This window comes from Anolis carolinensis, chromosome 2 (genome assembly GCF_035594765.1).
Source record: "Anolis carolinensis isolate JA03-04 chromosome 2, rAnoCar3.1.pri, whole genome shotgun sequence".
Classification (NCBI taxonomy): Eukaryota; Metazoa; Chordata; class Lepidosauria; order Squamata; family Dactyloidae; genus Anolis; species Anolis carolinensis.
In genome coordinates this window covers 227,262,845-227,278,115 of record NC_085842.1, presented here as the reverse complement: position 1 = coordinate 227,278,115, position 15,271 = coordinate 227,262,845, and the positions used below count along the sequence as shown (strand labels likewise).

At 39.4% G+C, this 15,271-nt stretch overlaps 1 protein-coding gene and 1 long non-coding RNA gene across 2 annotated transcripts in view; both read right to left on the bottom strand.

Moving 5' to 3' along the window:
- The window catches only part of smc2 (structural maintenance of chromosomes 2), a 36,028-nt gene extending 34,268 nt beyond the window's left edge, over nucleotides 1–1,760 (bottom strand). Inside the window, exon 1 of the mRNA XM_003227323.4 lies at nucleotides 1,614–1,760. Within this exon, the coding sequence (XP_003227371.2) occupies nucleotides 1,614–1,727 (114 nt within the window). The 5' untranslated portion in view covers nucleotides 1,728–1,760. The remainder of the gene's footprint in view (nucleotides 1–1,613) is intronic.
- A 6,320-nt stretch (nucleotides 1,761–8,080) lies between these two features.
- On the bottom strand, nucleotides 8,081–14,716 carry LOC134296570 (uncharacterized). The gene is made up of 2 exons (XR_010003365.1): nucleotides 10,624–14,716; nucleotides 8,081–10,486 (listed from the first exon to the last, which is right to left on the bottom strand). It is a non-coding gene; the product is annotated as an uncharacterized LOC134296570 (long non-coding RNA).
- Between the last annotated feature and the right edge of the window lie 555 nt (nucleotides 14,717–15,271).

Sequence of the window (15,271 nt, the reverse complement as noted above, 5' to 3'; positions counted from 1 at the left end):
GTGATATTCCAGAATTAATGCAGCTTGACACCACCTTTGACTGCCATGGTTCAATGCTATGGGCATCATGAGAGTTGTAGTATGGCGAAGCACCAACACTTTGGCAGGACCTTGTACAATTATTGGAGCCATGGCCGTTAAAATAGTATCAAACTGCATTCATTCTAATGTAGATGGGCCCTCTGTGAAGTGCCTACAATCACTGCAGAAAGACCAAAATAAATGGATATCTTGTAGTAACTGCATAACCTTGTTGTTTTTACTGGAACAGACTAATATATATATTATAATGCTAATGTTTTGGTATGCTAATAATATATTATATATACATATATTATTGATAATAATACAATATAATGCATAATAATATACAACAATATTGTAATATGAATATATTTAATATAATTACTACTGATAATATATAATAACACATAATGGTATACTGTTTTCTTATTGTATATTTGAAGTTGTTATGTTTTTGATTGTGAGCCGCTTTGAGTCTCCATGTGGAGACATAGTGGGATATATATACAAATAGGTGCCAGGAGAGTCTTTTTCATTTTCCTAGGCTTGTAACCTGTGGTCACACTCATAGTATATAACACCAAGTGGCAGGACTAAAAGCACAGTAATTTCATGATCAAAAACTATGTTAGAAAGGATGACTTATTAGAAAGGATGATCAAAAACAATGTTAGAGGGGATGTCAAGAAGCGGGAACATATACACATATGTGGTGACAATATTAATATATGTTGTCGAAGGCTTTCATGGCTGGAATCACTGGTTTGTTGTGAGTTTTCTGGGCTGTATGGCTATGTTCCAGAAGCATTCTCTCTTGGTGTTTTGCCCACATCTATAGCAGGCATCCTCAGAGGTTGTGAGGCCTGTTGGAAACTAGGCAAGTGGGCTTTGTATATCTGTGAAATGTCGAGGGTGGGAGAAAGACCTCTTGTCTGTTGGAGGCAAGTGGGAATGTTGCTTGACTAGCATTGAATGGCCTTGCAACTTCAAAGTTTGGATGCTTCCTTCCTGTTGAAATCATAAAAATGACCAAAATCTGGCTACCAGTAATCTAAAACCAGGACAGTAAATATAGAACAATACTCTGAAAATGGAAATTCCGGACAGGAAACAATCAGGGCCAGCTAACACCTCCCAACAAAGGATTCCCCCAGGCAGGAAGCATTCAGGCTTTGAAGCTGAAAAGCTATTTAATTCTAATCAAGCTGGCAAACTACAACATTCTCACTTGCCTCAAGCAAACAACAGTTATTTCTCCCATCCTGGACTTTCCACAGATATATAAACCCAACTTGCCAAGTTCCAACAGGCCTCATAACCTCTGAGGATGCCTGCCATAGATGTGGGCGAAACGCCAAGAGAGAAATGCTTCTGGAACATAGCCATACAGCCCGGAACACTCACAGCAACCCAGTGATTCTGGCCATGGAAGCCTTCAACAACACATTTCCTTTTATGTTTCTGTTCCTTACAGTAAGCAAGCCATGACAGACTGAAACCAAGAGCTTTCAGGTTTATACGACTTATCAGTGAACTGCACATATCTCCCACTAATCCGCCTAGCATTGAATAAAGGGCCTGCTTCTCACCTCTCTTCCGCTCTGCTTCTTCTGTTCCTTCTTCCTCGGCTTGAATTTTGGCGCGGGCGAAGAAGGACCCCTTCCTCCCTGTCGCTCAACGCTCCATACATAGCTGGCTACCATTCTGCCTGATTTTTATTTCCCCCTGCATTCACTCAGGCGTTCTCGAAGCCGTACTAACGTCGCCGAAAGCCTCTCGCTCCGCCCCTTTCTTGGGTTGTGAATCTGATAGGGAAGAAAGGCTTGGATCGCGAGGGCCGAGCCGTTGGCTGACGTCACGGCCTCAGCGTTTGCTATAAAAGCGGCTGTACGGGTTAGCGGCGCCCATTTTGTGCTGAGGGAACGGAGTGGGTGGTTGGGTGTGGAGCGAAACTACCGTACAGTCGTTTTTTATGTAGGCTAGGTATTATATGGACCTTATATTTGTAGGCCAGCAACCATATAGGCATTGTTTATGTAACGATATAGGCATTATTAATGTAGGCTACTTACCATACAAGCGTTCCTTATCTAGGCTAACTACCATATTAGTGTTGTTTATATAGGCTAGCTACCATATAGGAATTATTAATGTAGGCCAGCTGCCATACAGGCGTTATTTATATAGGCTAGCTATCATGCAAGCATTTATATAAGCTTGTATCAGTGTCATTTATGTAGGCTTGCTACCATACAGGCTTTATTTATATAGGCTAGCTACCATACAGGTGTTATTTGTATTAACAATATAGGCATTTCTAGGAGCCCCGGTGGCCAAGTGCGTTAAAGCACTGAGCTGGAGACCGAAAGGTCCCAGGTTCAAACCCTGGGAGTGGCGTGAGCGGCTTCTGTTAGCTCCAGCTCCTGCCAACCTAGCAGTTCAAAAACATGCCAATGTGAGTAGATCAATAGGTACTTTTCCTGCGGGAACATAACCGCTCCATGCTGGCCACAAGACCTTGGAGGTGTCTACGGACAACGCCGGCTCTTCGGCTTAGAAATGGAGATTAGCACCAACCCCCAGAGTCAGACATGACTGGACTTAACGTCAAGGGAAACCTTTACCTTTTATAGGCATTTATATAGGCAAACTACCATACAGGTGTTATTTATATAGGCTAGCTACCCGTATATGTGTTACTTATATAAGCTAGCTACCATGTAGCCGTTACTTATATAGGCTAGCTAGCTACCATATAGGCATTATTTATATAACAATCTAAGCATTATTTATATAGGCCAGCCACCATACAGGCATTATTTATATAGACTAGCCTACTATTTAATTTGTATACCGCTCTTCTCCCCCAGGGAGAGCCATTTATATAGGTTAGCAGCCATACAGGCATTACTTATATAAGCTAGCTACCATACATATAGGCATTACTTATATAGGCTAGGTATTATGTGGGTGTTATTTAGATAGACATCTTCACCATTTTTCACACTACTAAGTTCACTTACATCTTCTGTAAACAATGTATGTAGTAATTTCAGATTCAGCTGCACCATTCTTTATCCTGCGTGTGAAATACCATTTAGCTTGGTGGGAAAAATTAAGTCTAGGAGCTGCCATTGCGTAGAAAACTGACAAAATAGCTTCATCTCAGGATGTTTATTTAAAATTTTAGCTTTTCACATCAGTGCAGCTGTTTGTGGGGTTATTTTCCAAACTTTTTTTCTCCTTTAAGATGTAAGAGAAGCCTTTATCTTACTGGCTTATTCCCATTTTCTTCTGAGAAGAGTAACTAGAAAGTGGATAGTCTTGGGGAGATGTTTTATCTATAAGAGTACAAAAAAATGAAAATCAAGTTGAAGGAAGGAGAGGTTGGAAGTTCATAAGCTTGGAAATTAGATGGAAATAACAAAATAGTAAGATGGCAATAGCAGATAAAAAATGAACTCAGTTACAAAATCTTTTACTACTTTGGTTTCTGGGATGTATTCAGATTTAGGTACTTGCAACCAAATTGGTGCAGGTGCAGAAAGCTTCCATCTTGATACCTGTTTTCATGTGGGATGGTGTAGGTTGTGATATGGAGAACAAATTTTGAAAGAAGAACTGAAAAAAGATGAAGATGAGACTTCTGGATCCTGCTCAGTGTATTCTGCAGGAATGATTAAAAATACCTCAAAATACAGGCACAGTCCCCTGAGTTACATCCAACTCATAGTTAAGAATTGGGGGTGAGATAACGGGAAGTGAGAGAAATCTCCTTGAAAGGGAACATTCACTTCTGAAAGACTTATTGTTGGCAAGGGGGGGGTCTCCACTAAAGCTTTATTACCAATCCTTGTTTCCACAACAAGCCACATTTATCAAAATTCGGGAACAGAAAGTGAGGTTGAATCTTCTGAACAAAGGCACAGATAGCAAAACACACTACGGGGGGTGGTAACCTTTCCTATGCGACCCAATGCTGTATTTGGCTGTAGTTGCACTTCAAAATGAAGCCAATATATTTGTATTTGGCTGTTGTTGCACTTTAAAAACGTACCTGTTCCAACCTTTACATGTACATTCAACTTAAGAACAAACCTACAGAATCTTATATTCTTCTTAACTTGGGGACTGCCACCAAAAGACTAGTGTCTTATCCATCCCCACTTCTAATGCAACCTCAAAACCCTTTTTAAGATCCGCTAGGAATATGTTGTTCCCTTCCGCTGATAGATGCACCCTGTCTGATCTGTAAAGCTCTAGCTTGTGGAAAACAATATCCGGATGGGGTAGGTACTGGCCTGCTAATTTCTCCACGCCTTTTCTCAGTTGCCTATTTGCTTTTCGTCTTGCCCTCTTTATTGCCCTGTGATTGCCTTTAATCCTCCAAACCAGAGGTGACAATAGAGCCGACTAGATGACATATGCCCCTGGCCTCTTGCAAATGTAATTGAGATCAACTGAGCTTGCAAGCTCAAACTATGCCCTTCAGTAGTCCCATGTCGCTGCCACCCAAATGCAGCGCATTCCATTGCAGGCTGCGTTTTCCCAGCCATTCCAATGTGCAGAACTCCGCCAAGTCAAACTGCGAGCCCACAGGGGTCATACTGTGGCCACAGATCATGACCCTCTGGTGCGACTGATTGGTTTTGCAAACTGATAAGAGGTTAATGACCACCCCCTTTTCCCAGAAATGGCCTGATACATATTTTGAATTCCTGTGAGCACCATCTGCCAATTCGCTGTAAGTCTTGCATATCCAGGTCCATGGCAAATGCAGTAGATGCAGCTCCAATTCTGAATGAGTGCCGAATTTAACCCCTTCAATCCCTAACATCTCCAAAGCTTTCAAAGTTACACTCCAAAATTGGAATTTGATAAGGGGAATGCTATTTGCTGTGGCAGAACAGATAACCAGGTCCATAGCACTATTGGCGTTGAGTTCAACCACCCTACCTTTGCCTTTATGGTCTGTTTTTTATGACCTAAGGGTTAGTCTTATCTGGTGTGCAAGCGTCTAAATCGCCCCACAACGCCTTGCCTGACCCATTTTGGATTTCATTGCATAATTTCCAGAATTTTTTGTCTTTCTTTGTGTATCATTTTCCATAATTCCATTGTTTTGTCACAAGACCACCACATATGATAGTAGATACCTTTTTTTACATTTCCAACAGCTACACTCTGCATTTTTGTACATCAGTCCTAATTTATTAGGGGTCGTGTATCATCTGTAGCATTTTAAGCCAATTTTCCTTTAGGTCTATCACATAATTGGCAATTTTCTTTGCCATATTTCTTCTCATTCTTTCATTATTATTGGTCTTCCTATATTTCTTGCCCATTTTGTCATTATATTCTTTATTTCTTCTGTTTCAGTAGCCCATTTTAACAGTTTATTGTATAGCCTTGTAATTAATTTCTTCTCTGATTGTAATAACTTATCCCATAGATCTTGTTTTTCATTAAATCCAAGTTTCTTGTCAGAGTTTATAATGTTCTTTGATTTGCAGGTATTGGAGCCAAGTAACCTCTTTATACTTCCTTTTTATATCTTCATGTTTTCTTCTAAGGAGTGACCTTCTTCTATCAGTATTTCTATATACTTTGGCCATTTCGTCCAACCTAACAGTCTTCTTTGGTTTGTTTCTAACGGGGCAACCCACAATGGTGTTTTTTTCGTAAAAATTGTGTCTATACGTTTCCCATACAGGGATAATCTTCCAAAATGATTGTTGAAGTTTTCTCTTTTGCGGTTCCTCCGTACCAAAAGTAGGAGTGCCACCCTTTTCTCAAATTGAATCCTTCTAAAGTCAATAGTTTGGGTTTTGGTAGTTTTATCCATTCTCTGATCCAAACCATAGCACATGCCTCAAAATGAAGTTTAAGATCAGGGGATTCAAAACCTCCCCTCATTTTAGAGTCTGTCATTATTGTGAATTTTATTCTAGATTTTTTCCCTTTTCAGATGAATTTTGTGAAATCCTTGTTCCATTCTTTGAATATTTTCATATTTCTTATGATTGGGATATTTTGAAATAGGTATAACATGTTTAGTAGCACATTCATTTTTATTGCCACTGTTCATCCCATCATTGATAGGTTTAAATTTTTCCAACTTTCAAGTTCTTTCTTTATTTATTGCCATTTAACTATGTAGTTGTTCTTTAAGAGTTGGTTATTCTTTGTTGAGATCCAAATGGCCAAGTATATAAATTTTGATACTATCTTAAATCCTGTTTGTTCTTGTAGCCATTTTTTATTTTCTTTTGAAACATTCTCTGTCATAATTGTAGTTTTCATTTTGTTTATTTTGAGGCCAGCTAATTGGCCAAATTCACTAATTTTATCGAACCATTTTTTAATTTTCTCTTTCGGATTCTCAAGTGTACAGATTATATCATTGGCAAAGGTTCTGATTTTATACTCATGTTTGTCTAAACTCCTGTTAGTTCTCTGCCCTCTTGAATATTTTTCATCAAAATCTCCAAGGCAAATATAAATATCAATGGGGAGAGGGGACAGCCTTGTATGGTCCCTTTTCAATGTCAAATTCTTCAGCGCATTCTTAATTAATCAAAATTTTTGCCTTTTGTTGATCATATATTGCATTTACTGCATTTTGGAATTGAAAGCCCCTGTCAATTTTTTGAAAAAGTAATTTAAAAAGTTGCAGTTTAGATTATCAAATGCTTTCTCAGCATCAAGGAAGAGTAATGCTGCTTCTTTCTGGTGGTGAGCTTCATAGTATTCAATTGTGTCCAAAATTGTTCTTACATTATCTTTTGTACTTCTCTCGTGGAGAAAACACTCCTGGTCTTCCCCTATCCAGTTTTTAAAGAAGTCCTTAAATCTTTCTGCTAGAATATTTGCAAAAATTTTATAATCCATATTTAACAGTGATATTGGGCGATAATTTTTGACATCATCTGGCTCCGAGCCCTCTTTGTGTATCATTATTATTTCTGCTCTTCATGTCTCGGAAAATTCCTTATTTTGTAATATTTCATTCATCTCTGTCTTTAAAGAAGTAATAATTTTGTCTTGCATAGTTTTATAATATATCCCAGTGAATCCATCTGGTCCAATTTTAAGGCTTTTATTGCTTTTTAAATTTCATCTTCTGTTATTTCTTTATTTAATTTAAGTCTCTGTTCGTCTGTGAGTTTGGGTAGTTTTTGCTTACTTAGATATTCCAAAATCCTTTCCATGTTTATATTTCCTTCCTTATACAGAATTTCATAATACGTTGTAAATTGGTTCATTATCTCCTCTGTTGTGTAGGCCATGTCTCCTGTCTTTATTTTTGAAATACGTTGTGATTGTCTTTTTCCCCCTCAGTTTTCTATCGCCACTTTCCAGATTTGCAGTGGAGTCTCAGTTAACCAAGCCTCCGTATCATCTAAGGCGCCGCCAGGGGCGCCTCTCTCTCTCCTTCTCTCGAGTGAAGGGAGCTTGAGATAAGGAGGAGAGGGAGGAGGAAGCACCTTGCCTTTCCCTCTACTTCTCTCGAGTGAAGGGAGCTCAAGAGGAGAGGGAGGAGGAAGCATCCCGGAAGCGTCCCGCGATCGCTGCAGCAGAAGCTCTTGTGGGCTGCTTCCCAAGGGGGGCAAGGGCTCACCGAGGGACGTCTCCCTGGATCTCTCTCAGCCAGAGTTTCCCTCAGAAAGAGTTTCCTCCAGCAAGGGCCTGGCCGAGGAAGATCCGTGCCACAGGTTTTCTTCGGCCAGGTCCCTGCTGGAGGAATCTTTCAGTTCATTCATTTTTTGTTTTTTCTGATTTTTAGTTGCATTTTGCTGTATTAAGGGCCCCCTCATTACTGCTTTATACGCATCCCATATTACATGTTGTTTTGTCTCTGGTTTATTGTTTAAGTTGAAAAAATCCTTTGTAATTTTTTATTTTTAATGACTTTTTGCTTATTAAATTGTCATTTAATCTCCATCTCCAATTGTTATGTCTACTATTTAATGTCATTTCTGTCAGAGCGCGCGGTTTGGATAAACACACAAGATCAACGAAGAATCACTGGCACCAATAAAGAGGCTGAAGCCTGTTTGGCTATCTACAAAAGATTTACTAACAAACGGATATCTCTCAAGACGATATATACAGAGTGCAGAGAGGCAGAGAGAACAGAGGGCAGAGGGAAGAACAGATAACACAGGGAGCTATTTATAACCACCTCTGCTGTCTGATGTAATACACAGTTAACTCTTTACACACTCGCATAGTGGACAGCAGACAGTGCATGATGCAATCTCCAGCTCACATTGCATCACTATAACTCAATTACATTTAAACAATTCTATATACAATCATTCCCAATTCAACAATTTCTATAGCATTGTGGTTCAATATATCTCTTGTGTTAATTTTTATATAGTCAACTTTGGATGAGATAGTTTTGGATGTCCAAATCATATCTATCCTTGACCAGGAGAGATGCCTATTGGAGTAAAAAGTATAATCTTTTTTGATCTCTCTATCATCTAGCCCCAATTCCTCTTTTAATTTAAAAAAATTATTTGGTAGGGTACTGATTGCTCCTTTTTCCCTTTTCCATCTGCTTCTTGGTTTTATCCATATTTTTATCAAGCACTCCATTAAAGTCCCCAAATATAATAATGTCAAATTCAGTTTGCAGTATCTTCTCTCTCTGTTTTTACAAATTTTGTTTTGGAGCCATTTGGGTGTAGACGTTACACAGTAATATTTTTTTCAGACCAATAGTTATTTTTACTGCAATCATCCTTCATCTTTAAATTGTATTTCCGTGGGAATATCTTTATCGATATAAAGGACCACCCCTCTTTTCTTTCCTTCCACTGAGGAGTAAAATTATTTTCCTAAATTTGTTTGGGTAAGATACTTTGAATGTTTTTGGGCTATGTGTGTTTCCTGTAATGCCATTATTTTGTATTTGCCTTTTTTTATTTGATTGAAATTGATTTCTCTTATTCAGGGAATTAATACCGTTAACATTGTTAGAATAGCATTTCATTGTGTAAATTCAGCCATTATTTATTTCTTATGTTCCGATTCATCTGGATTTTTGTCATCTTCTGTATCTTCAGTATATAGGCCCTGCGGCTTTTGTTCCATCTTCCAATGAGTGGTATCTAGCCCTTTTAGGCATTCCCCCCTTCATTGGTGACTTCATTGAGTCTGTGATTGCGGGGGTGATTTCACCAATTTATCTTTTTTCAGTTTTTTTGTAGAAATCCCTGGCCTTTTCTTCTGAAGTCAGACAAAATTTTTCTTCTTTGTATGTAACCATCAGGCCGCCTTGTGTTTCCCATCTAAATCTTATGTTCAGTTTTTTCAATTCATCAGTGAGGAAGAAGTACTTTCTCTGTCTATTCAGTGTAGTTATAGGGAATTCCTTCAAAATCGCAATATTTTGAGTTTTGTGGAAACTAGGATTTTGATTATTTTGTCTTAAAATCTCATCTTGTGTTCTTTTTCTTATGAAGCAGACTATGGTGTCTCTAGGGACTTGATTCCTTCTGGCATAATTAGTTTGAATGTAAAATACATGGTCAATTTCCACTTCACACTCTTGTTCTTCCCGTTCGAATATCTTAAGACACAATTTGTATTATCGTTTGTTGTATATCTTCTTGTCTTCCAATTCATTTTGGCCATTTTTTTCTTGGATTCTTTCAAATTTTTCATTTTTACTTTGTAAGGTATTTTATTTTGAGCTTTTTCCATTTTAATGTTCCCTGATTTCAGATCACTAATATCACTTAGAGCTTTCATTAGTTTCTTCTTTATAGATCCAACTTATTTTATCTCCTTCATTTCCATCATTTCTCTCTGAAGTTGTTTCTGTTGCAGTTCATGTTTTGATGTCATGGTTTGTAGTTCCTTCTACAATTCTTTTTGAAGAGTATCCTGTTTGTCACTTAATTTTTGAATTTCACGCATAATGTTGCTCATATTTATTTCTTCTGCTTGAGATATTTAATATCTTTAGGTTTTGATCCAGCCATAACTTCAGTTCTTAATAGGAGCTCTAGTTGGGTTTCTAAATTATTCTTAAATACAGAGGTTTCTAATTAATTAGTTTCGGAATCGGCCCATTTCCCACAACCATCCCACCAGTATTTTACGAATTCCAAACTCATTTGAGAAATCAGGGTATCCTAATGCCTTTGACGCAAAAGACAGGGCAGAGACCTTGGTTCTTATTGAAGGGGGGGGGGGGGGGAGGTCAAGCCTCTAAAATGTATATTTTTGTGCCTGTTGACATTATCCACCAGAACGGGCCAAACCCTGGGCATGCCAAACGTGTTCCTATACTGTTCAAATTCCATCACAGCCCTACCATACTGCTTTCTTGTTGCTGACAAGCCTGTAGTCCTTATAAGTTCACTTTTCCAAGCTTCCATAACTCTGGAGGCAGTGGGGTTGGCACATCGTCTGTGGGGTTGGCGAGTTGTCTGAAGCGGGACATCTGTTGACAGGAAAGAACATCTGTTATCCTGTTGTCAATGCCTGCCACGGGCCAAAAATAGAACGTTATACCTCAGGCAAGCGAGCACAAATTCGCTCAGCAGGGCCGGCTGGGTATGATTCCCCCATTTTTATTACCGGCAGTCCAAGAATGGGTCTGTCTCTTCTCTAGCTCTTCTATCTTGGCTAAGATGAAAGTCTGTTCCACTCCTCTTTGTGTTAAAGTCAGAATTGGCCTGATCCACGTCATTTCAGTGCCACACGCTTGTTTGCTTGGGCCATGTCCTTAGGTGCTGCATGCTTGAGTGCCCTTGGTGCCAGTCTTTCCCTTTTGCTCCTCTGCGACCTTTACTGGGTGCCATCTGGGTTAACTACGAATTAGCAAGCAGAATTAGGTAAGAACATTTAAACTTGAATGCAAAAGATTCAAGATTAATTGGATAGGTAATGGTAGAGAAAGTTGTCCGTACTGGCTGACTACACTGCAAATGACTTTGCTTAACCAGTGATTGACAAGGTTGTAGTTGAAACCAAATGGCTGAAGAGACGTGGTCAAGATGGCTGACCAAGCACCCCGTGCACCACATGGTCAAGATCAGCATTAGACACTGGCTCAGCCTACAAGTAATTCTAAAGGAGGAAGAGCGGAAGGTTAGGATGAAGGAAGGGCAAGTAGGCCTTGCCTCACAGGGCCCTTGTTTGGGCCCTAAAGCAAGCCTAAAGCCAGCCTAAGGCAGACAGGAAGGAAGAGCCTAAAAGTAGGCCTAGCCTCCACCAGGCCCCAGCTGGGCCAAGTTCTTGCTGAGCCTATAATGGCTGGGGTCAAGGAAGGGAGGAGACAAGGCAAGGAGGGAGGGAGGAGTGGCCTCACTGGAAGCTTGGGGGGGGGGCTTGTCTGCCGCTCCCCAGTTGGGGAGAAGGAGGTGTGTGGGGGGGTTGCAGTCTTGCCATAAGTGGCTGTGGCACCCAAGCTGAGAAGCTGCAAGATATGGGCACACTTGCCCACCACACCGTGGGCTCAGGCTTGGCCTTGGAAGGATGGAAGGGGGAAGGAATACTAAGGAGCCTGATGGAGGTCCCATCCTGGCAAGGCCCTCACGAGAAGAAGCCCTGCCGGAAGGGACGGCAGCAGCATTGCACGCTCAACCGCTGCTCCTCTGGGCCCAGGCTGGGCTTTTGAAGGTTCGCCCGGCCAGGCCCTCAAGAAGGGAAGGGAGGAGAGGGATGAGGCGGTCCCGCTGGCAACGGTGGCAATGGCAAGCATGCTCCATCAGCCCCAGGAAGGGAATTAAGGCGAAGGAGCCAGACAGAGCTCCTTCTCTCGCCTTCCCTTTTAAGGGCCTTGCCGAGAGGGATGGACAGCAGCGACCACTGTTTTGCTGGGCCCCGTATACCTATACTACTAACCAATATCCCAGAATACTGGAAAGGTATGTAAACAAACACAATATATATAGTCTGCTAAAGGAGAACTGTAATGACTATATATAGTGACACCAAAATCCCCAATACAAAGCTCAATACAGTAACATGGAAAATACAGTGAAAAGGAGCAACTGTTACCAAAGAGAAAGTATCTCAGTCTGATATCAGTCCCAATGTATGTAAGCTTCAGGGGTCCAAGTTCGATGAGAAATTCTTCCAAAAGAAGTAAAAGTGAACCTGTGGTTGGTCATGTAGGTATTATGTGAGATAGAGAAGATAATAATGGAGCACAGCTCTCAAAATAAAAAGTCTCTACAAATAAAGTCAGTCATGGTCCAAAAGAGCTGTAAAGGTCTAAATAGAATGAAAAACCTCCAATACAAAAAGTGGAAAAGTCCAGTTGCAGGTACAGTATCAATGCAACGGGTGCCTGTTTTTTTTTATATATACCCTGTTTTGGGAAAATCCTCCTTCAGGTCATGAGGTGGTCAGCAACTAATAACTCACATCTATAACAAGACATAATATAACAAGCAATTTACCAGGAATACTACAGGAAGTAAACATAGGTAGGATGACCCTTATATCTAACAGTATACTCATATTTTGCCTGATAGCTTTAGGGGAAATTAATTCTGCTCATAGGGATTCAAATAGCGAGTAGTTCTAAAGGTTCAGTGAGTGGGTTTAAAGGGATATTTGATGGCTTAAAGGAAGCAGCTGAAAGTATGTGATTCATTGAGTCCCCAAGGGGAAAAGGTCTTAAATATAAAGATCCAATACATTTCCCTTTGTGATAATAGTTTCTCTGAAGTCCATGTGTGGTTTCTGTGTGACGCATTCCAAAGCACAAAACTTAAGAGGTAGAGGAGTGATTGTATTGGGTAAAATGGGAGTATAAAAAGGATTCTGTTGCAAAGTGTTTAATTCTAGACTTGTGTTCAGAGATTCTGGTTCTTAAAGTTCTAGTTGTTTTCCCAATGTACCATAGGTCATATTCACATCAAAAGATAGATGACATTACTAGTAGCACATGCTGAAAAATGTTTGAGTGTGGTACCCACGTTATTCCTGTGGTCATATACTTCTTTGATCTTCCAAGCTTGTCTACAGTACTTACAGTGTCCACAAGCATAGTGGCCTTTTAAATTACTCTTAGAGGTGTTAGTAGGAGTAATTAAAAATGTGTGAACTAGAAGATCTTACATTTTTAGTGTCTATTTCCAAAGATAGGTAATTTGTCACAACCTGGAATGTCTTGGAGTAGGTACCAACTTTTTTTTTTAAAATTGAGTAATGTGTTTGAAATAGGTAGATAATTTTATCTGTTGGTTCCTGTAGTTCCTAACCAAAAGGTCTTTCTGATGTTTATATACAGTGACATCCAAGAAATTGATATGTGTCATATTCAAATGGCTGGTAAACTTGATACTAGGGTGTATCCAGTTGGAGACACCTACTGTGGCCTTAGTAGTATTAATAACCATGAATATATCATCAATAAATTGGCCATAATCTATTATGTTAGCATAATACTTATTTAAAGTTGGATTCAAAAGTATAGTATTTTCTAAAGCTGCCATGAATTGGCAATAGAGGGGGCCAATTGATTCCCCATTGCCACACAGAAGACCTGAAAATAGAATTGATCTTGAAAACTAAAATAATTTTTCTCTAGTACTATGTCTAAAAGGTCCATGAGGAAATGCGTGGGTGGATGTGGATTGGTTCAATTGTATTTAATGTTCTGTATAGTAATTCATGTCTCATCTAATGGAATATTAGTATAAAGTGAGATGACATCAGTAGTCACCAAAATACTGTCCTCAATTTTTAGATTTTCAACAATATTAATATAATAAAGTGCTTAGTATCCTCAATATAGGAATCACAGACAAAAAGTTGACAGAATCTAAATATTTCACAACTTGTTCCAACACGGAGGATGAGCCTGAAATTGTAGGTCGGCCTGGGGGTGGATCTTAGGTAAAATGTAAAAGATTTGCATTCTAGGAAAATCATTTTGTAAGTATTTTAAATGTTGAGGTTGAAATGAATCCTATGGATAATCCCTCTTAACACACCGCCCTAATAAGAAATTGGTGATTGGTGGGGTCTGTTGAGATGGGTTTATAAAAATTTTTATTAGATAACTGAAGGTTGACTTCCTTAACATCATTTCTTTTGTTAAGTAACACTAACTCTCCTCCTTTGTCTGTTGGTTTCAAGACTACCTTTTTAAGGTTACTTAATTTGACTAGAGTAGTTCTTCCTATCAGATAAGTTTGAGTGGAATGGCTGTCTATAAGTAATTAACTTATTGAAGTCTCTACAATTTTTTCAAAGCATTTAATATACATCATGTCTGGTGGGGCAGAACGTACTTTTAAGTTTGAAGGGATCTGCGGTTGTATTTGATGTATTGTTTTTAAAAAGTTCTCTTACGTTAATGGTTCTAAACAGTTTAAATAAATCTATATGTGCTCAAAATGTGTTAAATTTAGGGGTGGGGCAAATGCTTAAACTTTTATTTATTACTGACCTGTCTAAATGGGATAACTTGTAATCAGATAGATTAACAATCAGGTCCGGCAACTCTGATTTCGGCCCCTAAGAAAAAAAGTAGAAGATGAGGAAGAAGGTGGTCAATTCATATTCCTATGTCTTAAGGAGATGAGTCAGAGCCTTCTGAGGTTTCAGTTGTCCTCCCTGGGTCTTCCTCGGTAGAGGAGTCTAAACTGTGAATGGAATCTGACTCTTCTCCTAAAGAGGGCTTGGTCTTTGTCCAATAGCCATGGGTAGTAATAATAATAATAATAATAATAATAATAATAATAATAATAATAATAATAATAATTTTATTTTTGTACCCCGCCTTCATCTCCCCAGAGGGACTCGGGGCGGCTTACAGATATAAAACCAGCATACAGTATACGGTTTTACAAAAACACACAAGTAAATTTAAAAGGCATTAAAAATCACAATCATTATAAAACACATGAAAAACACAGCAATAAAAACATAAAATGAGCTGGGCAAAGTGCACTGAGTGGAACTTGTAAACAAGAAGGAAGATTAAGGTGCTACAACGTCATGGGAAGAGCCTTAAACTGGGGTGAACTATGAGGCTATGACAAGGAGTTAACCAACAACTGGTCAGAAGAACACGCTAGTACCAGGGTTTAGCAAACAGTGGGTGGTACTTCTTCAAAGGCCTGTTTGAAGAGCCAGGTTTTCAGGCTCTTCCTGAACACTTCCAGGGTGGCAGCTTGCCTAATTTCCCTGGGAAGCGCGTTCCAGAGCCGGGGGGCCGCCACGGAGAAGGCCCTCTCCCTTGTCCCCACCAACCGCACTTGTGACG